This window comes from Phyllopteryx taeniolatus, chromosome 10, assembly GCF_024500385.1.
Source record: "Phyllopteryx taeniolatus isolate TA_2022b chromosome 10, UOR_Ptae_1.2, whole genome shotgun sequence".
Lineage (NCBI taxonomy): Eukaryota > Metazoa > Chordata > Actinopteri > Syngnathiformes > Syngnathidae > Phyllopteryx > Phyllopteryx taeniolatus.
The window spans coordinates 18,776,811-18,803,426 of NC_084511.1; the positions used below are offsets into that span (position 1 = coordinate 18,776,811).

The 26,616-nt window shown below is 39.1% G+C and overlaps 1 protein-coding gene across 21 annotated transcripts in view; it reads left to right on the forward strand.

Moving 5' to 3' along the window:
* tenm2a (teneurin transmembrane protein 2a) overlaps window positions 1-26,616 on the forward strand; it is a 262,652-nt gene that overhangs the window by 77,821 nt on the left and 158,215 nt on the right. For 10 of the 21 annotated variants that reach the window (XM_061787016.1, XM_061787025.1, XM_061787022.1 and 7 more), the window contains exons 3-5: window positions 10,996-11,037; window positions 11,166-11,198; window positions 12,373-12,666. The exons of 2 other annotated variants lie outside the window; for them this stretch is intronic. In XM_061787016.1, the coding sequence (XP_061643000.1) occupies window positions 10,996-11,037; window positions 11,166-11,198; window positions 12,373-12,666 (369 nt within the window). The remainder of the gene's footprint in view (window positions 1-10,995; window positions 11,038-11,165; window positions 11,199-12,372; window positions 12,667-26,616) is intronic. 9 more of the 21 variants (XM_061787023.1, XM_061787043.1, XM_061787027.1 and 6 more) reach the window with 2 other exon arrangements.

Here is a 26,616-nt window from a genome sequence, read left to right on the forward strand (position 1 = left end):
TTTTCTTGCAAATATTCACTCATTTTGAGTTTGAGGCCTGCAACACCTTCCCAAAAAGGTGGGACAGGGGCATTTTAGCCTACCTTTCCTTATAACAAGTCTCAATAAGTGGGAATAGAGGACACTAATTGTTGAAGCTTTGTAGGTGGAATTCATTCCCATTCTTGCTTCATGTACAACTTCATTTGCTCACCAGTTCGAGGTCTCCATTGTTGCATTTTGCGCTTCAAAACATTTTCAATGGAAGACAGGTCTGGACTGCTGGCAGGCCAGTTTAGTACTCATACTCTAACTTCAAAGCCACACTGTTCTAACACGTGCAGAATGTGGCTTGGTATGGTCTTGCTGAAAGAAGCAAGGACGTCCCTGAAAAAGACGTTGTTTGGATGGCAGCATATGTTGCTCCAAAACCTGTATGTACCTTTCAGCATTAATGGTGCCTTCACAGATGTGCAAGTCACCCATGCCATGGGCACGAACACTCCCCCATACCATGACAGATGGTGGCTTTTTAACTTTGTGCTTATAACAATCTGGATGGTCCTTTTCCTCTTTGGCCTGGAGGACATGACGTCCACGAGTTCGCAAAACAATTTGAAATGTGGACTCGTCAATCTACAGTACACTTCCACTTCTGCGTCAGTCCATCACAGATGAGCCCAGAGAAGCCAGCAGCGTTTCTGGTTGTTGTTGATATATGGCTTTCACTTTGCATGGTAGAATTTTGACTTGCACTTCTAGATGGAACGACGAACTGTGTTAATTGACAATGGTTTTTTGAAGTATTCCTGAGCCCACGTGACAATATCCTTTACAAAGTGATACCGGTTTTTAAAGCAGTGCCCCGAGTGATCCAAGGTCATGGACATTCAATGTCGGTTTTCGGTCTTGCCGCTTCCTGCGGAGATTTATCCAGACTCTATGAATCTTTTGTTGATATTATGGCCCGTAGATGATGAAATCCCTAATTTCTTTGAAATTGTACGTTGAGAAACATTGTTCTTAAATTGTTGGGCTATTTGCTCATGCAGTTGTTCACAAAATGGTGAACCTTACTCCATTCTTGCTTGTGAACAACTGAGCGTTTCGGGGATTCTCTTTTTATACCCATCATGACACTCACCTGTTTCCAAGTTAACCTGTTCACCGGTGACATGTTCCAAACAGATGTTTTCCTCAACTTTCCCAGTCTTTTGTTGCCCCTGTCCTTTTTGGAACACATTGCAGGCATCAACTTTAAAATGAGAGAATATTTGTAAAAAACAATGAAGAAATCGAATAAATTAATGTATAATAATAATCATCAGTTTGAATATTAAATATAATTGTCTTTGTAGTATAATAAATTTAATATCTGTTGAAAATTATTAGCAAATTTACATTTTACACAATGTCCCAACTTCAATAGAATTATGGTTTGTACAATATCTCTTGCCATGTTATCCTGCCGTCATTGTCACTTCAATGATGGCGAGTAAAACCTTCTGCAAGTTGGCCAGAAAGTTTTTTGTTGTGTTTTCGCTATTTGTTTTCTGTTTGTATTTAGAAGACCTCCCAAATCCTACCAGAGCAACAACAGCTGCCGCTCATAACGTTACCTCTTCATTCGTGATTAAGCCATTAACAAATTTAAAGCACTTCTGAGCAAGATTGTTTTGAACAGCTGTATTGTAGAAATAGCATTTGTTGGCCACACGTGGTACATAATACAGTTCTATCACTGCAAAGACTGCTGATTTGTTGCCTCATGGTTGTTCCTTAAATCTTAAAACAATGGCTCATATTAGTCAGTCTGCCAACACAGTATCTCCATATTTGCTTGTAGCTAAAAGAAATCTAAGGGAAGTGCATGTACAATTTGAACTGAATATGTAATTTGTGTACATTGACTCATGTTGATGCTTCTGCATGTCCATGCAGACTTGTCCACCCAGACAACTGATGATCAAATAGAGAACAACACAGCTGCATACTATTAAAAATAAATGGAGAAGAGATTAGCTCCAATTCATCCCCTCTTCCATCTTTGTCTTCTCGCTGGCATTTGGTGCCTCTGCCAGGTGTGCAACACACTCCTACACACTCAGTGCCTGTATTTGTTCTTTGATAGCAAGGACATTGTACAGATGGCCTTCTTTAAGCCATTTTCCCACAAAGTCGGTACAGTTTGGAACACCAATCTTGAAGAAATGCAGGTAGGACAGTGATAACTGTGCCAGTAAACACCACAAGAACCCTAGACATTGGAACTGTTCCTTGTTAACGGTGTTCCAAACCGAAGCTTGAGCTCAGGATAAACCAGACTTAACTTAATTCAGGTAGGCTATACGGCAGACTTCTAGGTGTCATGACAATAGACTGTCTTGGGACAAGCAGGTGCAAAAAATAGTGATTAAAATGGGAACTACTTTGTCTCTTATTAAAAGGTATACAAAGAATTTCTCACCAAAATTGTGGTAAACCTAATTTAGGCTTTATTTTTCACATTTGGTATGCTGCTCTGAAGTGTGGTTCAGCATTTCCATCAGCAACATCAAGAAACTGCAATTGGTATAGAATAAGGCTGCACATGTGATTCTGTCATGGGTACAGGACAAATATCAGTAAAATGCATGACATTTTCACATGGTTTGATGTTAAAATTGATTATTATACACACTTATGGTTTTCTTATTGAATGTCAGACCAAAAAAACTTTAAATTAATATGAAAAACTCTCCTTTAATAAAGTAGTACATCATTACTCTGCCAGGCATCCTATGAAGGGTTGTTTCATTTTGCCCTAAGTCAAGACAGTAATTAGCTCAGTGCTCAGTAACATACAGAGCAATGCAGGATTCGAACCTGCTTCCAAACGATATTAAACACATACCGGTAATACTTTTTATTACCAAAAAAAAATAATAATAACTCACTTAAAGGATCTCATCTCCTTAGAAACTTTAGTAGCCAATGCTAATTTTGAATACCTTGACAACCTTATGGGCTTTCTAAATAGGTAGTCTTTCGAGTCACTTGGAGGAATTGCAATGTCATTGTCTTGTTAAAATATCTATTATAGATTTGCTGAAATATCTATTATAGTGCAATATGATGTATTGTTTTATGTTAGTGTAATATTTTTTTTTTATTGCATAGATTATATTATTACAAAGTAAACTGCGGACCCCAGGAAGAATAGCTTATAGCTGATGCTTAAGTTAATGGGGATTCAAAACAAACAAACAAACCAGTAAACCGGTGTCAAAGTCTCACCAGCCTCTAAATTCAATATTGAGCAGGAGCCTACAACACATCACCAAACAAAGGTTCATTTTCTCATTACTTCCTAGTATGTGGCTGCCTATTATAAGAACACAAGTTTTGTTTGAAGGCCTGAATATTTTATTTATTTATTTTTTTGTTTTTGTTTCAAGTGTTCCTGTTTGTGTCACTGATGGCATAGTGGTGCATTCGCCTGACTTCGGTGCAGGCAGCGTGGGTTCAGTTCCCACTCAGTGACTGTGTGAATGTGAGTGAGAATGGTTGTCCGTGTCTATATGTGCCCTGTGACTGACTGGTGACCAGTTTAGTGTGTAGTCCGCCTTTCACCCAAAGTCAGCTGGGATTGGCTCCAATACCCCGCGACCCTGAACAGGATAAGCGGTATTGAGAATGCATGGATGATGGATAGATGGATGGTCTTCCTGTTTGTATTATTCCTATTCGGGTATGGATAGATATGTAAGTGAAGATTCTCAGTTGACCAATAAATAAACTGCAGTTTGCGTCGCATGATTTCTTCGGTGATAGACCCCTGTTGTTGGTATAACCAATGCGCGGAGAAGTGGTGCACATTATCTTGAAAATCTTGATAATTTACAACAATAGAAAAAGGTTGATTGTAAACTGTCTTGTCTGGTTTTTATTGTTTCATATTCTTTATAGCCTATCAGTTGTTCAGTCCTTAACGGGCTACGGGGATTCAGTTGTCAGAGGAGAACCATCCCATATTGCATGCATGTATTAAATTGTCCTTTTTATACTACATACATGATAACCAGTATGCATGAGGAATTGGCTTACAGACGTGGACAGAGAATGGTATGGTCTAGTCTTTAATAACCAACAGCAGTAATTGGCTGAGCAACAGTCAGTTCTGTTCTCTTCGTCTTACACGACAGCCGATGTCATTTGCATATTTAAAGGTAAACGCAATTAATTATTGAGGGACGAAACCATAATGCTAATGGCATTGACTTAGAAGACTACAACAGTACACGTATGCAAATATTGGGTCACAAACAAGACAACTGATGAAAGGCTCACTAATGTGTGATTTTCTCAGATATCAAATAAATTATCAAGAGACTATGCTGATTGTTTGATTGAGTTAATCTGTGTTTACTGTGTAATGACCCTTTTTGACTCTGCTTTGGCAGCCTTTGATAAATGAGGCAGATTGTAAATGTCACTGTTATCAAGTGCTTTCCCCCCCCTTGGTTGAGTCACTTGTCTCCAAGGCTATAATTAAAGTTGTTCCCCTGCCACAGAATTTGTATGTAAACGTATGTGTTTGGATATACAGTATGTCACATTTTTTATGCATAAATCTCGTTTGAGACTCGTTATGCCCTTGCCTCAATCACACAAATTATACCAATGCCAAAGATTTGCTGCCCAGCTAAGGTTGCAATGTGTCACATTTCACTGCAATTGTGCTGCACATGCATGATATGGATTCAGTTAGAAATAATCCACATTACATTCGGGACTTGTTTTACCTGAAATCAGCACAGCCAATGATTCTGGTTGCCAAACCAATCTGAATAAGGGATGTATCATAAGAAGAATGCGATTATCAGTGACTAATACAGTTATTTTTAATCTTTTTGGTTGGGTTTTTTTTCAGGAAAGAGAAAAAAATACTCACTTCTGTCCTTAAATCACAACCACAGTTCTTGATGTCCCTTTCACAGCCATATACTTTTTATCAAAATTACTCCTTGATTGTCAATCATCTGCTCAAAAATATATGTCCATGATCCAAAATCGTCAATTTTTGGATCTTATTTTGAAAGTGCACCAACAACAACAAATAACTGGGGCGGCCACTACCTGTTTTACATTTTTTTTAAAATGGCATGTTGACATGACATGGAAGAGAATACAAAGATTCAGAGTTTATATTCAAAGGTTTATCTGTTAAGTATACAACCGATAGGACACCTCTAATGTGTCTGCATGACATGTCTAGTCACAAACAAGCCCATTCATTGAAATTAGAAAAGAAACACTTATGGAAATTAAACCAGAAAGAATACATATATATATTCTTCAGTAACAAGCCCTCCTACATAATAGTCTTGTACCAACCAGACTGCTGTCCTCTAGGCAGAAGCAAAACCATCCAAGGGCTGGTGACATTTTTTGCTCCTACCTGTATATTAGGCATCTCGTTAGTAGGTGCAAGACACACTTGTGGGTTCTATGGCCACGAAAAGATCAGATGTCACTAGGGAGGTGTGGAAAGTGTTTGACCAAGATGCACCATTATGTTGCTAAACTGCTAAATTTAGTCAATAATGAGCTGCTATGCTGTACAATCGCGAAATGATTTGATGTGACTGATTATGTGAATACACCTACAGGTACATATGCTAAAAATTTGTCAATGTATCTGTTTGCGTCTGTTGTGAAAATGCACTTTTACCTTTCAGATGTCAAATAAGAAATAATCAGCTGCTGCAAAGTACAAAATAGGAGCCAGGAAATAATCTCTGATTGTGAATGATGAGACCACCTGTCTGAACATGATAATGGCTCAGATAAGACCTTTTAACAATCTATTTAGGATGTATTTAACCATTAATAAGAACCGTAAGAACCTGTGAAAGTGTTATAAGTTGACTTAAGAGCATGTCCGGGAGTCACAATGGACCCTGTAAATCACATCATTGTATGTATCTGAATGACCTAATTAAGTTGATATAGAAGTATATTCCCGAGCCCTAATGTCAGATAATGCCATTCATATTGTTGAGTCTGCAGAGCCGTGATAAAGAGCATCCAACATATTCGTTCAAAACTATCTGCACATGACAGCCCCATTGTAAGTGGTGTCAACATAATGTTAAAAGAATTGTAAATGAGTTATGGGTATGGTAAAAACATTGTTTAAGTATATATTTGCTGATTTGGTCCAATTAGTGGCAGCACAGCGAGCTATTACCTGGCCATCATTTCAATGTGAAGTCAGCAAACAGACAGTTGTTTTATCGAGGGAGCACAAACAGCATTAGCATTCATTTGGTGTTGTTTATTTCTGGTCACATGACAAGTCCAGTAATCACTGTGATAGCTTTATTTTGATCGCCTCAAGCTCTGAAGGGGAACACTTCTAACTAGCTGTCAAGCTATTAAATGCTGTAGTGCGCTAGAGCTAACTGCAATTATAGCTAACGATGTATGACGCTCTTTGGTGATGGGCAAAAAGCACTAAATGAATTTCTTCTGTGTCACATGTACATAAACACAGGCCAGCAAAGTAAACCAATCTAACACTGCAAAAATATACCAACGTTGAGTTGAGCAGAACTTAACTTCAGTTTGATGATAATTCACTTTGTGGGACCCACAGAAGATTGGGTCATGGATCAAATGTTGTGGTACCTCAACTTACGAGTGGCCCGACTTATGAGTTTTTTGAGATAGCTCCAGTGGAGTGAAAACCACTGCGCCATGAGGGTGAAACCTGTTAGTGCAGGTTTGTCAAACACAATCACTCAGGGGGGCAAAACTTAAAGACACTTTTGATCACAGGCCAGACAGGACAACCATTTGGTGAACAGGCTAAAATTTAATGTATTTCTCCTCCATTGTTGTTCTTTGTTCGTGTTTCTTGTTCCCTCTGATATTTTCAATACAGCTTGGTTTTCATGGTTTCCATTGGTACAATTTTGAAGTGTTAAATCAACCATGCCAAATCGAGGCAAATAAAGCCATTTAGATTTGGCCCATCAAAACTAAGCATCATCTTTGTATGTTATCTTTGTAAATGAATATTTTTTGGATAGAGTTCTTGCATTGGATTTTATTATGATTTTACAGTGTAAACTTTTTTTTTCCATGAGCAGCTCATGAGCAACCTTAGATTTGGTTCAATCACATTCTCATCCATGATGTTGTATGCAACCTCATCACTACTAAAGTATGGGGATAATCATATTAAAATGTTGTTTGAGTGTGTTTGATGATAATACTGTACCGGTGGCTGAACAAATTCCCATATTACTCCAGTCTTTCTCACAGATTACAATGACCTTGAGCCCTCAGGTTAAAATATGTATTCCAGTCAAAGCAAAATGATTCCCTCTTACACTTCTCCTCAGTGATTGGGTGCTTTCATTAGATACGCTGTCGTCCATCACATAGATTGTCCCTGTCATTCTCTGGCTGTCTCTGCTTTCTTTGCTTCTCACCATTACTGGGATTTCACCTATGATCCATGTCTATCGTGGGCTCAACTCACACTTTTTTTTTTCCTGCATATTTTGCCCTATCAACTTCAGAAAAATTTGATTTTTCTCCTTCCACATCACACAATATTGTAGAGGCTGAACTAAGTCAGTTCATTTTCAAAGGACACAAAGAGACTTCAATAACCGCATCTATGGAAATTCATGAATTTTCTCCATCTCAAACTCCGACAATTGTCACTAGAGCCCTTTTTGCATAGGTTTAAAGAATCAGTTTCTCTTTTTTTTCTAATTCTATGATGGTGGGAACAAAGAGGATCTACTTTAGAAGCAGCAATATACATAAACATTTCCTTGAGACAGACCACTCTGTGTTGAAGGATGAATAGCAATCGTAAGATTTGTGTGTATACGTGCATGTGTGTTAGTGCTATTGGCAGTCTTATTGAGTACAGAGCTGTGAGTGACTGGATCCATCAAGATACCAAACGCACAATTTTAAAAAGAATTACAGTATGTTTAAGACAAGCTCGCACTGAGATAATTGTTTGTTTAGTTTTGGGATTTGAGTGACGTTATTTATCACTTAACCTGTGAATGCCATTATCATGATAGAATAACTCATAGTTTGACTCAGTTCATAAGTGAATGTCATGCATGATATACATTACTCCAACCAAAGAAAAAGGTCCAAATACACCAAATTCTTGCACTGCTGCTGAAAGTATAGTCTGTTTGTTTCACCCTAATCTCGTTGCGGGTTATGTTGAATGTCACAGGACCAAAAAAAAAACAACAACAACAAAAACAACAAGTTGGCAGACTTCCTGTGTGAGCAGCGATAACTATGATGAAAACAAGCTGATGAAATGACAGTTTGAACCCAAACTTGCTATATGATTGTTTTCTGACGTCTTCAGACAAAAAGTATATGTACAATGGTTACCTGGGGACCCTGATTTAACGGATATCGAAAGTAACATACCGTCTGGACAGTAAATGTGTCCAAAAATAGTTTCCAGTTGTCACTTAAACCGGCATTGACAGTCTGTTAGATCCAAAATTGGCCACTGTTGTCTACTGGCGCTGTGGCGCATTATAGGCAGAGACTGGGACACGCATATATCAGGGTCACAGAAATACTGTACAATATAACTAGATTCAGCCAACAGACATGCCATTGCCTACATGTTGGCCATGTTGAATGTGGTGACATTCCATCAAAGGCAATTCACTGACATATGGTGGCCATGTTGCTTGTGGCAACATTTCCAGGCATTGCATTGACATGGCAGACGTATGATATACACTGTATGTAAACACAAATTGATCCAAAACATTTGATATGGTCAGGATGAGTGTATATGCAACTGTTTGATGAGCAAATCTTTTCTTCCCACTTCCAATTAATTTATTGTCACTTCACTTCTCTGCGTTAAAATTATTTTAGTCTACATCTCCTCAGGTAAGTGCTCAATTATTCCATGCCATTTGCAAGACAATTTTGAAAAAAGTTCTGTTTCTTCAGAGATGCAAATTGTTGATTGTTTTAAATTTGCCAGTTGACTACAAATGAAAATGGCTGCTAATAACCTCAAAACCTGGCCTTTTCTGAGAAATAGTAACAAAAAATACATATTCCATTAATAAACCTAATTTCAGCTATTCTCAGCTAGGTTGTTGAGGAACCTTTTATGACTAATGCCATTCACTTTCTCATTATAATCCTCTACGAGGGACCAAATCAATCCTGTACTTTAGCAAATCAAGAAAAAACTACATTTGCTGTAAACCGACGCTGCCGCCAAAGCTAACAAGCACAAATTGTTTTAATAACAGGTCATCCCACAAAAGTGTCTACTCACCAGCAGTTACGTACATGTATACCCACTCATACAGACAGAAAATTACACACATTTGCAACCACACACTTCCATAATGACTTTTATCAGGGGAAGTACATTTAATGTGATGGATGACTGCAAACTACAGCATAGTATCAAACGGATGCATCCAGCCCCCTGTGTAACCTATTTTTCTGAGATACAGCATGTGAAGCGTGAACCCCAAAAGATGAGAGGCATTACTTTTTAGAGGCCCTCTGTGGCTTCCAGTCACACAACAGCCCAAATTCTTTGTCAAAAGATATGAAAAAATAAATGACATTTATGACATTCTATTTATTTTATAATCTTAGTCTGCCCTTTTCACTGTTCTCCCACTAATGAGTATCTCTTTATAATCCTTTTATTGTCTTGCAAGCTCTTGCTCTTGTTTAAACATTGTGTAATAATTAAATTTCACCCTATAATTCTTACATTACCCCTGTAGGTTAGCACAGATTTACTGTATCTTTTGGTGTATTGAAACACTGCTGTTGAATGCACGATGCATACCAAGCTCAGCACGAGTACAAACACAATTAACCCCACCCCGAAAAAAGTATATACTCTCTGAAGCATATACGGTCACTTACCATATTGTATACACTTGCACAATCATTTACGAATACAACAGCTCTATCCAGGGGCATAGAACCAGATTCTGGGCCCCCATACAGCACCTTCATGGAGGGCCCCCTCCCCCGCCCAAAAATGTTAGGAGGGGGTGTGTACGGAGTTTTCCTTGTCGATGGGGTAATGAGGAGTGTGTGTGTGTGTGTGTGTGTGTGTGTGTGTGTGTGTTGGGGGAGAGGGGGTGGGGCTTTGTGCCCTCTGCTGGACAGCCAGGGGCCCCCCAAATGCTCAGGGCCCTGGGACAGTTATCCCATTCCCCACCAGTTTGACGCCTCTGGCAATATCAAACAATCTACCTTTACAGAAGATAAATGCTCAGTTTAATGGACGCAAAGGCACACTATCTATTTAACAATGTTTTCCATATTGAGGTTGTTGTTCATACATAAAGGTGTTTGTAATATTTTGAGTACCTAACTTCACGGCATTAGCATATTTTTAATACACTGTAGATCTTTCTTTAGATGTATTTTGTTTGTACAGGTGTACCTAATGTCCTGGACCATGGGTGCATAACAATACAATAGACAATATGTAGAATCGCTTTGAATGAGAAGGACATTGATCTGATTAAAATGTGGCACAGCATTGCCCCTCCACATTTGTCATAATATCAAGTAACAAACATGTTATTGGGTTTCTAGTTATGAACTAACTGAGATAGATTTTCGTGTCTGCTTCAGACTCTTGCACCAATCTATCTTTCTTTGGCTTCATGTAGATTGCTCTAGCACGGGACTAGGCCAACCACTCATGGGATTACAAAATGATTGGATGTTTCATGTGTAATCACTGTTTGTGGGATGTTAATTGTGTGGATTGACAGGCTGTGTGATGCATTGTAGCAGTAGATATGTGTGACAAAATTCTCAGTGTGAAGTAGGAGGAAAATATTTTCTTTGTTTGTCACAGCTACTTTCATTATAGCTGGGTTTTTCAAAAATAATTGTTAGTATAATAATTATTTGAGTTAGAATGTTACATCCCTTATGCAGGCTTCTTCATCTGCTTTACTCTCTCAGGCCTCCTGGAGTTTTCTCCCGTCCTTCGATACTTCATCTCAGGTATGTTAACAACAACAAGGATGTAGGCCTTGTGCTTAGAGAATAGAAGTGTAATAAAAGTTAGCTCTTTCAGCTACACATTTGTAGTAATTAAATAGCAAATTGTCTTTTGTTATCTTATTTTTAAGTGGGAGGAAGACAACCGAAGAAGAAGGCAACTGGTAACATTAAATGATGTATTGCATTGTATGGTTCAGTGCAGTTGGTTAGAAGCTTGGCAAGCTCTAGCTAGATATAGAGTAATTAGTTTACTGTGCCTGTGTAGAGACCTGAATTCATTTTACCACTCCAAGTTTTCTGAGAGCCCCCCACTCCATGTGTCTGCTCACTTCAAGTTTTTTTCCAAGCTTTTAAAGAGCAGACGGGGAGATCAAGCAGATGAATTTCATCACTTTAAGGCTTCTCTTTCTGATTGCTCCTGATGAGTCATAGTTGACCGAGTCACACAGCTGTGCGATTTTCAGCGCGCTCATTCACATAGTATGCCACCACCATGACAGCTCATTGTCGCCAACCTTCTCTTTCGCCTTCCTCACAAACTGCTCGTGAAGTGAAACACAACTGTTTATCCCTCTGATCCCTCTACCCCAACAGCTGATGGTGAGAGATTGCATCCACAATACTCTTTTAATTAGTATAAAGAATAAATTGGTTGAGCATGCCTTTTCTCTTAATTGCTTTTTCTTCAGTTTGGATTTCATTAGGCTGCAGTACTTTGCTATTGATCTTCTTTTATGTGCTTTAATTTGGATAATTTTATATATTTATTTTAGACGAGAAAAGTCAGTTTGTCTCGAATCGGGGGTGAGTTGGGACAGTGCTAGGCAACATGGCTGGTACTACTGTACACTGCATTTTATTCAATTAACCTTCTGATCCTGCATGCAGAAATTACTAGGTGAGAATTTTTGACCAGAAGACAGTGTTGCAGCTCCATTACAACAACACTTTGAGCAACATCTTTTGACTGCAAATGTGGACCCATAAAGTCAAGGACCAACACTTTCTCAGATGTTCACAACAAACATGCAGAATATCACATACAGCATTCCTTCCAGCAGCTCTTTGTAGTTTGTGACTGATTCATACTGTGTCATTTCTCCTTCTCCTGAATGCATCAGCAATAGCAATAATTTTTCTTTTTTTAAAAATAGAAATAGCCTCCATAGTTTTAGAATTAGTTTGCCTCTCTCTGTGTGATTGTAGATTTGTATGCTGGGTTGGCGTGTTTGTTTGTGTAAGCGCTTGTGTGAATAGCTCCATTTAACACTTTTACTGCTGTTACCCACCTCAGCCCTTCACGCCACCTGTGTAACTGGTGTGTCTCCCTCGCAGGGGGGAACTTTACCCTGGCTGAACTGGGAGTATGCAATCAAACACCTGCCCCTCATCCTGCCGCTGTCCCCTACTGTTCTGAACTGGGGCTCCTCCAAAGAGGCTATTCCCTCAGTGCCGGCTCTGATGCAGACTCTGATCCAGACGGCCCCCTGTCACCGGACAGAGCCATCCAGCTTTGGGCTGGAGGAGGAAGGGTAAAGTCCCGTCGCAGCTCTGGAGTGTCAAGTCACGAAAACTCCGCCCTGACCCTCACCGACTCTGAGAATGACAACAAGTCTGACGACGAATCAGGTAGGACTTCTGGATGGATCATACGAGAAACTGATCAGAGAATACGTAGACCCCTATTTCACTGGCCTGGAGTCTAATTGACGACCTGATGGCGACTCTACTTTTCCTCTTATGCTCACTTCATAGAAAAGCTTAACGTCGCTTAATGTCACAAAACTGCGATCAGTCTTCACCAAAATGTATGTGGCCATCTCTACTAATGCCCACTTCAACCTCTGAAAATATCAGAGAAAACGCTTCACATAATGCAATTATGTCACACACCTGCAATCAATCGTCACCCAAATTTATGTGGACATCTCGAGGTATGCCCACTTCAACCTTTGAAAATATGAGAATTACGCTGACAAAACTTCGGGATACGTCATCCCTGCATTTGAGAGTTCGACAGCAAATATATACTGTATGTATATACAGTGGAACCATGATTTAACGGACTAATAGGGTGACCAGGATTCAAATCTTTCTCACTAGCTTTAAAGTTAACCACTGTGCCAAACGGCCGTGGGACATGAGAGATTTGACTTTTGTGAGCACAGCGCGATCCAACGACCATTCAACATGATAATATGTGCAACTTAATGTGTCTATTTCATAATATACAACAGGCGCATTGAGAAAATACATTGCTAACATTTTCACCACATATATTTAAACAAGATTGATGACTGAGTCTTTACACTTTCTCTAGCCTATGATTATGTCATTAAAAAGTGTTTTAAAATGTACCTGCTCTTATCCATGCGGGCGCAGATCCTGACGTTGATAGAATCCGCGTTCTTCAACATCGTGGGAAACCCCTGCTTTAATTAGACATCCTAGTAGATTCTCACTAATAGAAAAAAAAGCGAGCATCAATCTGTAATATAGAATATACTCTTCTATCACACACTTCATAAGGGTTAATTACAGACACTCCAATATGAGTCAGTACAAGTACTGGATCAAGAGTTCTACAAAGACAAAGAAAACAACCCTGTATTTCAACTAGCACTGACAGAGAAGGGAGTATTGATTTAACGTGTTTATTGTTGGTTTGCATGATGTAGAACTGCACTGTATCACAACAATTGTTATTTAAGTACAGTACTGTTCAAACTTATATGGCTCCTTTAACTTTGTTGTTTTAGTAATTCTACAATGATCATACAGGTATATAACTAGAATATCACTTGTTGAGCGCGTCACTTTCCCAAGACTTAACTATTAATATAAGGAAACCAAATTGGAGCATGGTTTAGGCTCCTTAATTGGACTGTTTCATTGATGCCATATTGACTGAAAAATAATAAAAACATTCCTTTATCTACTATTTTATCCAGATCCTCACCAAAACTAAAATGTTTCCTCCTTAGCACATGCACCACTCCCTACAAAGTTTCGTAGAAATTTGTAACACAGATTTTGCCTAATTCTGCAAGCAGTCTATGCTAATGACTGGAGTGGGAAAAAAAAAAAATTAAAACAAGGCTAGCTGTGGCCTTAAGCATTTGCACATTACTGTACATAAGATTTTTAGGTATATAGATTTATTTATTTATTTATTTAAAGAAACAAATGTTTTATTCCCATTGAATTTCACAGGTCTGCCAGTTCTGCAACATAAAATGTATTTTCTGCACACTAGCATCATGTTACTGCGTGGTGTGATTTGGCAAACGTAACATATCGTAACAAGTTATATATAACCTATTCAACCGTTGCAGGTCTTCCTGTCAATCTCTGATCCGTCGCACTCCAATAACTAATTATTGTGTTTTGTGTTGCATTGGCATAATTTATAAATCTGATATCAGTCTTTGGGTTGGCATTTGCAGGTTTTCAAGCAAAACTGGGGTCATATTTATGCTTCTGTTTTGACAACTTGAGGTTTGAGGGAATGGTGAATCTGTGTACACAGTTTTTTTTAGCTTTGTGTATGCCTAATGCTGCCTCTCACCTATAAATGATATGAAAGTGGATTAAATTTGTTGGTTGAGTGTATTTTTGTTGCTTCTTCTTCACCCTCAGATTTGCTGAGAGCTCCCCACTCACATTTTGGTGAGCCAAAATGTAATTTTGTATTTTTAGAAGAAAACTAAAATTTAATGTTTCTGAAGTAAGTCTGAGTTTCCCCAGAGGGAATCATCTTCTTCCAGCAACCATGTTTATTGCAAAGATCCAATTTCCTTGTTAATCCTGAAGCCACGCCACATGAGATTCTCAGATCTGTCAATAGAGGTTAATGAAAAGTGGATAGAAGCAGCTAACAACAGCCTAATTAATCACATATTCATCAGCGGCCTGAATAGATGTGCTTAAACCTCTGTCTGACTGCAGGACCTCCAAATCTGAGACTTGTGTCAAATAATCAAACTGCTCAACAACCATTAAACACATCATGAAATACTTTACCTGAGATGCACCGCTCATGCCAATCTCTGATAATTGGTTTGTGGTTAATTACCAAACTAATCTCGCAACCACAATATCTGCTCCAGAGGCTGCCCACGCTCTCTCTGTCTAAGCTTTTTGGGACTTTTAAAATAAGGTTTTAATATGGCAGTAAATTATGATTATCATCTGTTTGTTGTGATGAAATATCTATTTTTTCTTGTACTTCAAAAATAGGGGTGGGAGAAATAAATTGATTGTTAGATGCATCGCGATGCATTTTCAATGATCAAATATTAAATAACATAGCCTAATGCTGTTGGAGGGAAAAAAGTACATGAGCAGTCATTCTCGTGCGCACACAACAGTCAAGCCACATGTGTGAGCGCAGAGGAGTAGTATGTCAACCGCCGCCAATAAATAATGAATGAATATTCACTGTAACTGCATAATAACTATTTGTGAACTCCTTGCGGTCAGCAAAATAATTTTCAATACATTAATAAAGTTGTGTATTATTACCATAAAAAACGTGATAACCATATTGCAAACAAGTGATCTGAGTGTGGAGTATATATTGACAGGGCAAAAAAAAAACGCTAATATGATGAGACATGCCATATGCATGTCTTGGTGTGCAGCATGAGTTGCGTGCAGATGCTCTTGGCAAGTGCTGATGATGTGATGCAAAACCAGCAAAACTAGAATGTATGATGACACTGATCTTATGTTTAATCTGTCTATACCTGTGAGGCAGGTGAGTACCTCACACATTCGTGACGCCACATCACAGTGTTGTGAGCATGCCATCCCTTTGTGATAACTGTGAGAGATGTGTGCATCAATTTGTGTGTGATAGAGCGGCTTCTCTCATTTGCTTTATATGTGGCACAATGACTCACATGGAGACATCTCTGTGCAGAAAAGGACCATGCATAATCTCAGTGATTCGTGCATGAGTGGAGCATTGTCACTGCTCTTGGCCGGTTTGGCAACAAACAATGTGAGCGGGTACCCTTATTTAATACAGAATGAGCTGCTGATAACCACTTGCGACTTACAAACCCTAATTCAAATGAGGTTGGGATGTTGTGTAAAACTTAAAGAAAAACAGAATACAAGGATTTGCATGACAATTTCCTTTTCAAACTATATTTGATTGAATACATTAAAAAGACAAAACAAATAAATGTTCAAACTGATTAACAGTTTTTTTTTTCTTATGTGCAAATATATTAACTCATTGGAATTTGATGCCTGCAACACATTCCAAAAAAAATATATGACAGGGGCATCTTTACCAATGCCTTAGATCACCTTTCCTTTTAACAACTCTCAATTAGCATTTGGGAACTGAGAACACTCATTGTTAAAGTGGCACTAAGCAGGCCCAAAAAATGGCATGTAAATTTGACACACCACAGAGAACAGTAATGTTAACAAGCCTAGCAAATTTGAATGAATGAAACAAATCGCTAAGTGTATAAAATCAGCTTTCAAAACCTGAATAATAAGGGCCACCTCTCAGCTCTCAGACACTGTGGGCGTGTCAAATGGATGCGCCAAAAGGAATCAGACATACTGAGGGGGTGATAGCTTATACAATGTAAAATCACATTAGGAGGCTCAACTTCAAAATTGAATGGTTATTGTGGACTATAATCATAAAAATAAGCCCACAAGTCAACTTACTGTCATTGTTGGAGATATAATGTCACAGCCTAATGCGGCACCTGACGACAGCGTTACGGTAGGAGGAAGCCCAGGTAGTTAGACAGTCGGCAGTTACACTCGAAGCCATACTGTCTCTGGTGAAAGTTTACAAAATTATTCGTCGTGAAATGCGCAGTGCAAAGTCGGCTGGTGGTAGTGTTGATTTTCAGGTCACCATCTGCGTGTGTCATTAAAAAGTAAATCCAAAGCTTTTTTATTTCCTAATTTTTTTGGGGAGCTTAAAACAAATGTCACCGAGCTGTTCTGTAAATTGAGACATCCAGAGAAGAAACATTTTCGGTCTGTCGCCATCGTTAGCTTGCTAACTGCACGCTGAAGTGGAAAATGGAAATGACATGACTTTTTCCTTATATAGTGGGGGAAATCCATCCATCCATCCATTTTCTGAGCCGCTTATCCACATAAGGGTCGCGGGAGTGCTGGAGCCTAACCCAGCTATCTTCGGGCAGGAGGCGGGGTACACCCTGAACTGGTTGCCAACCAATAGCAGGGCACATATAAACAAACAACCATTCGGGATTTGAACCCCGGTCCTCAGAACTATGAGGCAGACGCTGTAACCAGTCGTCCACCGTTCCGCCGTGGAGGAATTCATGCCAGAAATTATACGCCCCAGTCCCGTGATGTCATGGGGCTGTGTTTTAGCCCAGCCCACAAAATCAGGAAAATTCAAACAGTCAAAAAGATGTTTAAGCTATATCTCAACAATTCAGAACTATATTGTTATGACTTTGGATATTTTTCAGCATTTATCTTCAAATATATTTAATGTGTGTAGAAACAAATCACAGATATCTGCTTAGAGCCCCTTTAAAAGCTTTGTAGGTGGACTTCTTTTCCATTCTTGCTTCATGTAAAACTTCAGCTGCTCAACAGTGTCTCCATTGTCATATTTACGACATAATGCACCACATATTTTAAATGGGAAACCGGTCTGGACTGCTAGCAGGACAGTCTAATGCTCATACTCTTTTACTACAAAGCTACACTGTTGTAACATGTGCAGAATGTGGCTTGTTATTGTCTGAAATCAGCAGTTGCTTGGATGGCAGCATATGTTGCTCCAAAAACCTGTATGTACCTTTTAGCATTCAGTTTAAGTAATGCTAATGGCAAGTATGTACAACCCCAATTCCAATGAAGTTGAGACGTTGTGTTAAACATAAATAAAAATAGAATACGATTTGCAAATCATGTTCAACCTATATTTAATTGAATACACTACAAAGACGGGCGGCACGGTGGGCGACTGGTTAGAGCGTCTGCCTCACAGTTCTGAGGACCGGGGTTCAATCCCCGGCCCCGCCTGTGTGGAGTTTGCATGTTCTCCCCATGCTTGCGTGGGTTTTCTCCAGGCACTCAGGTTTCCTCCCACATTCCAAAAACATGCATGGTAGGTTAATTGAAGTCTCTAAATTGCCCTTAGGTGTGAATGTGAGTGCGAAATGTTGTTTGTTTATGTGTGCCCTGCGATTGGCTGGCAACCAGTTCAGGGTGTACCCCACCTCCTGCCCGATGATAGCTGGGATAGGCTCTAGCACGCCTGTGACCCTAGTGAAGAGAAGGGGCTCAGAAAATGGATGGATGGAGTGTCCATCCATGGATGGATGGATGGACACTACAAAGACAAGATATTTAATGTTCAAACTGATAAACTTTATTGTTTTAAGCAAATAATCATTAACTTAGAATGTTATGGCTGCAACATTTTCCAAAAAAGCTGGGACAAGTGGCAAAAAAGACTGAGAAAGTTAAGGAATGCTCATCAAACACCTGTTTGGAACATCCCACAGGTGAACAGGTGGGTGCCATGATTGGGTATAAAAGAAGCTTCTCTGAATTGTTCAGTCATTTACAAGCAAGGAATTTAGGGATTTCGTCATCTACGGTCCATAATATCATCAAAAGGAGAATGCCCGTGACCTTCGATCCCTCAGGCGGCACTGCATCAAAAACCGACATCAATGTGTAAAGGATATCACCACATGGGCTCAGGAACACTGCAGAAAACCAATGTCAGTAAATACAGTTCGGCGCTACATCCGTAAGTGCAACTTGAAACTCTGCTATGCAAAGCAAAAGCCCAGAAACGCTGCCATCTAAGATGGACTGATGCAAAGTGGAAAAGTGTTCTGTGGTCCGACAAGTCCACGTCTAATTGTTTTTGGAAATTGTGGATGTCGTCTCCTCCGGGCCAAAGAGAAAAAGAACCATCCGGACTGTTAGGGATGCAACGTTCAAAAGCCAGCATCTGTGATGGTATGGGGCTATGTTACTGCCAATGGTATGGGTAACTTACACATCTGTGATGGCACCATTAATGCTGAAAGGTACATACAGGTTTTGGAGAAACATATGCTGCCATCCAAACAAGGTCTTTTTCATGTACACCCCTGCTTGTTTCAGGAAGACAATGCCACACCACATTCTGCATGTGTTACAACAGCATGGCTTCTTAGTAAAAGAGTGCGGGTACTAGACTGCCCTGCCTGCAGTCCAAACCTGTCTCCCATTGAAAATGTGTGGCGCATTATGAAGCGTAAAATACGACAACGGAGACCCTGAATTGTTGAAGAGCTGAAACTGTACATCAAGCAAGAATGGGAAATAATTCCACCTACAAAGCTTCAATAATTATTGTCCTCAGTTCCCAAACGTTTATTGAATGTTGTTAAAAGAAAAGGTGATGTAACACAGTTGTAAACATGACCCTGTCCCAGCTTTTTTGGAACGTGTTGCAGCCATAAAATTCTAAGTTAATGATTATTTGCTCAAAACAACAAAGTTTATCAGTTTGAACATTAACTATCTTGTCTTTGTAGTGTATTCAATTAAATATAGGTTGAACATGATTTGCAAATCATTGTAGTCTGTTTTTATTTATGTTTAACATAATGTCTCAACTTCATTGGAATTGGGGTTGTAGGTAGCATTTCAAATTTCATTTGTTTCATAAAATATAACCTTCCTTGGAAAATGATACCGTTGAAAAAAAAAATCCACATTTATAATGTAGCATGGGTGTCTGATTGGGGGAAAAAAAAAGCTTCCATCTTTAGACATTTCGGGTCCAGTGATTCCTTGCTTTGGGCTTGAGTGCGAGAGTGCTTGAGAGATCAGAGGCAGCGAGGAAGGCAGATAAAAGTGAGCGCTGTGTGCGTGAGTGTGTCTGATAAAGCCACTTGCTAAGCTACTTAGTCGCTTTGAGAAATGAGAAACTACCCACCTCTGCTCCTGCATCTTGGTCCAAACATAACATCTGACAGTGATGGCACCTCAAAGCACCCAGAAATATGATTTGATTCCCCTGGCCTAAAATAATATCGCTGTGTGTGTGTGTTTCTTTTTTTCTGTTTACAGGTACGTCTGGGTATGAATCTTGCTCATGTGTGTTAGTGTGAAGCAGGGGCAACAGTGTCAAAATAGCAGGGGGAGGATCTGAGAATCTAATAATAGATATTGACTGAGGCAGACAGAGAAACATCATAAACACATGCTAACATATCAAAAAGATGATGTGCCAAAACGCCAAGCTGCACTTCTCTCATCTCACAAGGTCTCTAATAAGCTTCCAAAGTCTTTCTCTTCTCCTTCTTCTTCATCACATCCCCCCACCTCACTTTTTTCATCTTTCAAGCTGCTTCCTCTGTCTTCTTTTGTCTCATGCTGTGTGTCTCACCAGCTACTGTCAGTGCAGCATGCTGGCATGACTGACAGGTGTCAGTTTAAAGGTCTAGCTTTCCCCTCAAGGTGGGCGTCTTCATGTGGGTGAATGCGCATGTGTACACTATTGTAGCTCTTGGTCCCAAAATAGAACAAATGACAGATATCAGGTAAATTTATATTTGTGTTTCTGCCATTCTTTGTGTTTGCAGGACACATGACTATAGATTGCAAACTGTCACACAGTTTCCTTGAGACGATGTACAGTATTATTGACATGATTGTTTGATAACAAACAACAAACGGCAAAATGTCTCAATTTAGGGTTTGTGAGGGATGAAATCGAGCACTAGCAGTCTCAAATGGCCGCAATTGCAGTATACACACACAAATCAAAGATGATGCAATCTTAAATAGTCAATAATAGTTTTTTTTAATACAACAACAGAGTCAAATCAATGTCCTATATAATTTCTTCAACAATCAACTGCAGTGTTTTTACCAAATTCTGACCTTATTAACCTCATAAATGTCAAGCAGTGTCAGAAAAGTATCAAAAAAAAAAAAACAAGGGTGGTTTGACAAGCCGTAATTTCCATAGCTTCTCTATATTCTTGCCAAAAAGAACCTGCTCACCATTTCTTTTTTTTTTTCTTTTTTTTGGGGAGGATCGAGCTGCATGATTTTTCTTTTAACAAAGACCTTCGGACTTTCTTCCCATACAATATTTAATGTATTTTGACAACGTGTACTATTTTTGAATGTTTGCATGTGTAAGAGTAGGAGCTGTTACATTTGTGAAGAATAAAACTTGAGTCGATAACAAATTAAAGAATGTTATCCGGAAAACAATAATTAGATGTCAGTCAAGTGTCGGGTGCCTTTGCCAGTCTCAATACAATTAGCACCATAATACTATAAGTACACCTGTTGTTAAGAGCAAGAGCTAAATTAAGTGGTTTAGAGAACTTCAAGTAGCTTTTATATTAGTAGTGATTCATAGTGATAAAGCCTGTTGATGATGATATTCACTGTTTATCATCCATCCATCCATCCATTGTCTTCCTCTTATCTGAGGTCGGGTCGCGGAAGCCGCAGCTTAAGCGGGGAAGTTAAGACTTCCCTCTCCCTAGACAACTTCATCCATCACGAGGCGCCTCCCGCCTGTGGGACTTACCCGGAACACCTCACCAGGGAGGTTTCCTTGGAGCTTCTCACCCCAGACTCTTTATTAAAGGATAAAAATAAATATCAGTTGTTGATTTTACCAGCAAACCATATATCCTTGCATCCCTAATAGGTATTATAAGTTAGGGTTAGGACCTCCTTATTCCCAGCTTCCTTTCACATTCAAAGACATGATTGTTAGGCTATTTGAAGACTCTAAATTGTCCATTGGTGTGAATGTGAGTATCAATGCTTGTTTGTCTGTCAGTTCCCTGCAATTCTCTGACAACCAGTTGAGGATGGACCATGAATCAGCCCAAAATCAGCTGGGACAGGCTCTAGCCCACCCAAGACCCTAAGACAAGTGGCTTAGAAAATAGATGAGTGGATTCTTCTTCCTCTTCTTCTTCAGCAGACTGGTCGCCAGTTGGTTGCTGAGTATTGTTCTTCTTATTATTAATATATTTTAACTGTTAAATTTATACACTCCAATAGTTGACAAGTAGATTAAACTTTTTAAGTGAGTTACCTAAATGTAGCTCAAAGATTCCACATAACTGTTGGGACGTTGTATTATGAATCGTAAAATACAACAACGGAGACCCCGGACTGTTGAACAGATGAAGCTGTACATAAAGCAAGAATGGGTAAGAATTCCACCTAAAACGCTTCAACAATTAGTGTCCTCTGTTCCCAAACGTTTATTGAATCTTGTTAAAAGAAAAGGTGATGTAACACAGTGGTAAACATGACCCTATCCCAGCTTTTTTGGAACATGTTGCAGCCACAAAATTCTAAGTTAATGATTATTTGCTAAAAACAACAAAGTTTATCAGTTTGAACATTAATTATCTTGTCTTTGTAGTGTATTCAATTAAATATAGGTTGAACATGATTTGCAAATCATTGTAGTCCGTTTTTATTTATGTTTCAACTTCATTGGAATTGAGGTTGTAAAATAAAGCGAGTAGAACGTTGACTTGGCAGAGCTGATAGAAGTTCAGTTTGGGCAAGCACCATTGTGAGATTAAACAAATATGGGTGTGAAGAGCAGCATCAGGAGATTTCATTTTGCCAAGTAGAGGAAGAGATTTACGGTCATACTCCGCACTGCCTCATAAAACGTCTGTCTGGAAACACATGCAAGAGAAAGGAGAGCTTGTAAATTCCCACAGTGGCGCGTGATAGCCCCATTCAAAACACATTGATCAGGAGGAAAAATTATTAAAACATGCATTAGATGAAATAAGTCCTTCCTTTGACATTGATTTACACCTGAATCCCAGGGCAGAGTTTACAGCTGTGCTCCACAGTACATTGCTTTGTGCTTATGTGCCAGGGTCCAGATGCCTCTGCATTTCTCTTTCATTAAACACAAGGCCAGATTGAAATTCAAAATCAACATTGTTTTCTGTCAGCGTGGGGAGATTTTACAAATATCCAGGCAAAATGACTGAATGCAGAAGTTAAGCAATGCACTGTGTATTAGATGAAATCAATATTTGACCCAAAAATCTGCCAGAATAAAATACTGGACTTAAACAAATTCAAATTCAAACAAAGTTTTTTCTTCATTTCAAATAATCGATGTACACTTTTTTTTTTTTGCCAGCTACAGTGGGTATAAAAGTCTACACATTTTGTTATGTTCTGCTGAAACCAATTTTGAATCAACACTGCTCATAACCAAAAGAACACCATACCAACGGCGAAGCATGGAGGTTTGCAGTGTCTTAATTTGGGCAGTATTTTTTCTTTCTTGAGACAAGGTGCTGGTGGAATTGTGAAGAGTTCAAAATAGCAGTCAACGTTAGCACGAAACCTTTAGGCTTTTGCTTGAACGCAAAAAAATAAAAAATGTCAGGGAAATCCTACTAGAAAAGCTGAAGTTTATTTGGGGTTAATCAGAGGCAGTCTAAATGGTGGGAGGTGTGTGCTGACTTCCATTTAACATGAGTTTGATGTGATTAGTTAATTCTGAACACAGTTACATCCCAGTTATGTGAGAGTATAGTTTTACATTATTTCAGTAATTTTTTGTCCCGTTCTCCCTGGAAAAGATGTTGTACAGATCATAAAGCAAAGTAAAATGAATTTATATAGCGCATTTCATACACAAGGTGCTTTACATGATTAAAAGCATTTAAAAACAAAGAAAAAACAGAACATTTAAAACAAAGAGGGGAAAAAAAATAAATAAAAATACAATTAAAACAGTGTACAGTGCAAGAAATATCATTTAAAAATGGAAATGCATGAAAAAGCATGGGGAAAAAAGAAGAGTTTTAAACCTGGACTTAAAAACATGCACACTTGGGGCTGATGTCACTTCTGTTGGCAACTTATTCCATTTGTGAGCCGCACATTTGCTAAATGCTGCTTCACCATGTTTGCTTTGGACTCTGTGCTCCACTATTTGACCTGAGTCTGTCGATCTCAGAGCCCTACTGTGTTTATATTCCATTAGCATTTCATTCATGTATTCAAGACCTACACCGTTTAGTGATTTATAGACCAGTAGCAGAACTTTAAAATCTATTCTAAAGCTGACTGTAACAACTGGATTTGTGCTAATATTTAACCTGATGGATTTTATTTTTTCACTAAAATAAGCAAATTCATTGCATTTGTCTGCTGGTAGGAGTTCCTGAGCTATCTGATCTATCTGATTCGGGGGGGTGTGACCTTGTCAACCACAGCAAACAGTGCGAGTATTGTTGAAGTTCTTACTGATGATTTCAGAAAAGTGTTGCTTTCTAACACTTGGTTAAAATTACAAATACTTTTGTCTTTGTCATAGTCAATTTGGAGTTTAGTTTTTCTCCACTCACGTTCTGCTTTCCTATACTTTGATTTAGAGGTCTTTACCATCATTGTGCTCCTCGGGTGTTCTAGGCCGCCTCAAGATTGTCTTAGTTTTAATAGAAGCGACAGCATTCATGATATTTGAGATTTTACAGGTGAAATTATTATTATTAATATAAGTTAATCAACTGTCTCAGCATTCCCAGTTTGTGGCACACCAATGGTCTCCATAAACTTAGTGGTGGTACTCTCATTTATGTACCTTTTCTTAATAGACATAGAGGTTGTCTGAACTTTTGGAAAAATCTGTAATTCAAAGAATACACAAAAATGGTCAGAAATAGCCATATCCTTAACGTCAATTCATAGAATTTCAACATCCTTAGAGATGACCAGGTCTAAGATGTGACCTTGAGTATGGGTTGGACTCTTAATATTTTGAGAGAGGTCAAATGTGTCTAGTATAGCAGAGAGATCTTTACATTTTTTGTCCCCATGTTATTCTCAACATAAATGTTAAAGTCTCCTGTTATGACAAAATAGTTGTAGTCAGTACAAATAACTGACAGCAGTTCTGAAAAGTCCTCCATAAATTTTCTGTTGTATCTTGGAGGCCTATAAATTATTAAAACAATAACCTTTGGGTCACCTTTAACTAAAAAACAGAGATAATCAAAAGTACTAAAACCACTCAGTATAATTTCTTTACACTGAAATAATGAGTTACAAATAACAGCAATACCACCGCCTTTTTTCCCTATTCGACACTTGTTCATCCATCCATCCATCCATCCATCCATTTTCTGAGCCGCTTCTCCTCACTAGGGTCGCGGCCGTGCTGGAGCCTATCCCAGCTATCAACGGGCAGGAGGCGGGGTACACCCTGAACTAGTTGCCAGCCAATGGCAGGGCACATACAAACAAACAACCATTCGCACTCACATTCACACCTACGGGCAATTTAGAGTTGTCAATTAACCTACCATGCATGCTTTTGGGATGTGGGAGGAAACCGGAGTGCCCGGAGAAAACGCACACAGGCACGGGGAGAACATGCGAACTCCACACAGGAGGGGCCGGGGATTGAACCCCGCTCCTCAGAACTGTGAGGCAGACGCTCTAACCAGTCACCCACCGTGCCTTTTTTCGTGTCCTTCACTGTAGCGACCGTCCATGGCCGCTCAATCGCCGTTGAAGTAGCCCGCAACGCAGGCCAGCCGGATTCCTCTGTAATCTGCTGGTGTTGTGTCCTCCCTTTTAGATGTTGCCCCATATCTTTGGGCTTCGCTCCCAGTAAATTCCAGGGAGAACTGCTGGATGGTCCATTACCGTTTCCACAGTCCACATCCGTCCTCTTTGTTGAGATAAGTGGCTGTCTGTTAGCACACTTCTGCTCACCATTTTGAGACATCGGTAGAGTGGTTTCATTCCCCAACTGTCCATTTACATCCACATACACTTCAAGACGGTGGATTTTTGTTCCCAGGATTGACATCTTCTGCAGCAGTCCGTGAGTCCTCAGGGGAAAAGGGAGGCATCTTGATTGCTGGTCTTGTTGCTAATAGCAGGCTTGTGCTAATTAGAAGGCCACGCTCACGTAATGGTGAGAAGGTATCAGCAAATATTGGAATATAGCAACAACTGACTGTATCTACAAAAAAAAAAAAAAAAAAAGTACAGCCCCATAGGTTTAAAAATATCCAGGAGTTGCTGCTTCAAATTTTTTTTAGAAGTAAAACAAGCTTATCACCAAGAAAAAAATTTAAACAGAAGCGAAGCAAGCAGAGCAAGCAAAAAAGCATCTGCACTGTACGAGAGAGATAGAGTTATAAGTCACATTATCCTTTGAAAAAAATCTGGCCTTTGCACAAGATCTAGCGATAGATAGATAGATAGATAGATAACTTTTAACCCTATATACCAATCCCCAATCGTTACATCCTACCTTGATTGTATTAATTAGCTGATGTGAACAAATGACAAACTGTGCTTATTTAACTTTTCCATCAACCGATGCTGTCAAATTTTAAATTGCATGGTTCCAAAGTCAGAGTGCCAGCTGCCACACAATGCCACCCAGTTGCTTGACCCTAATACATCTTGGTTTATTGCTAGCTGGGTTTACAAACAAAGACACTCGTTATGGCTGCATACACTTTGGTCTAAGCCGGTCTAATCACACTGGCATGCTGCCTTCAAATAATATTT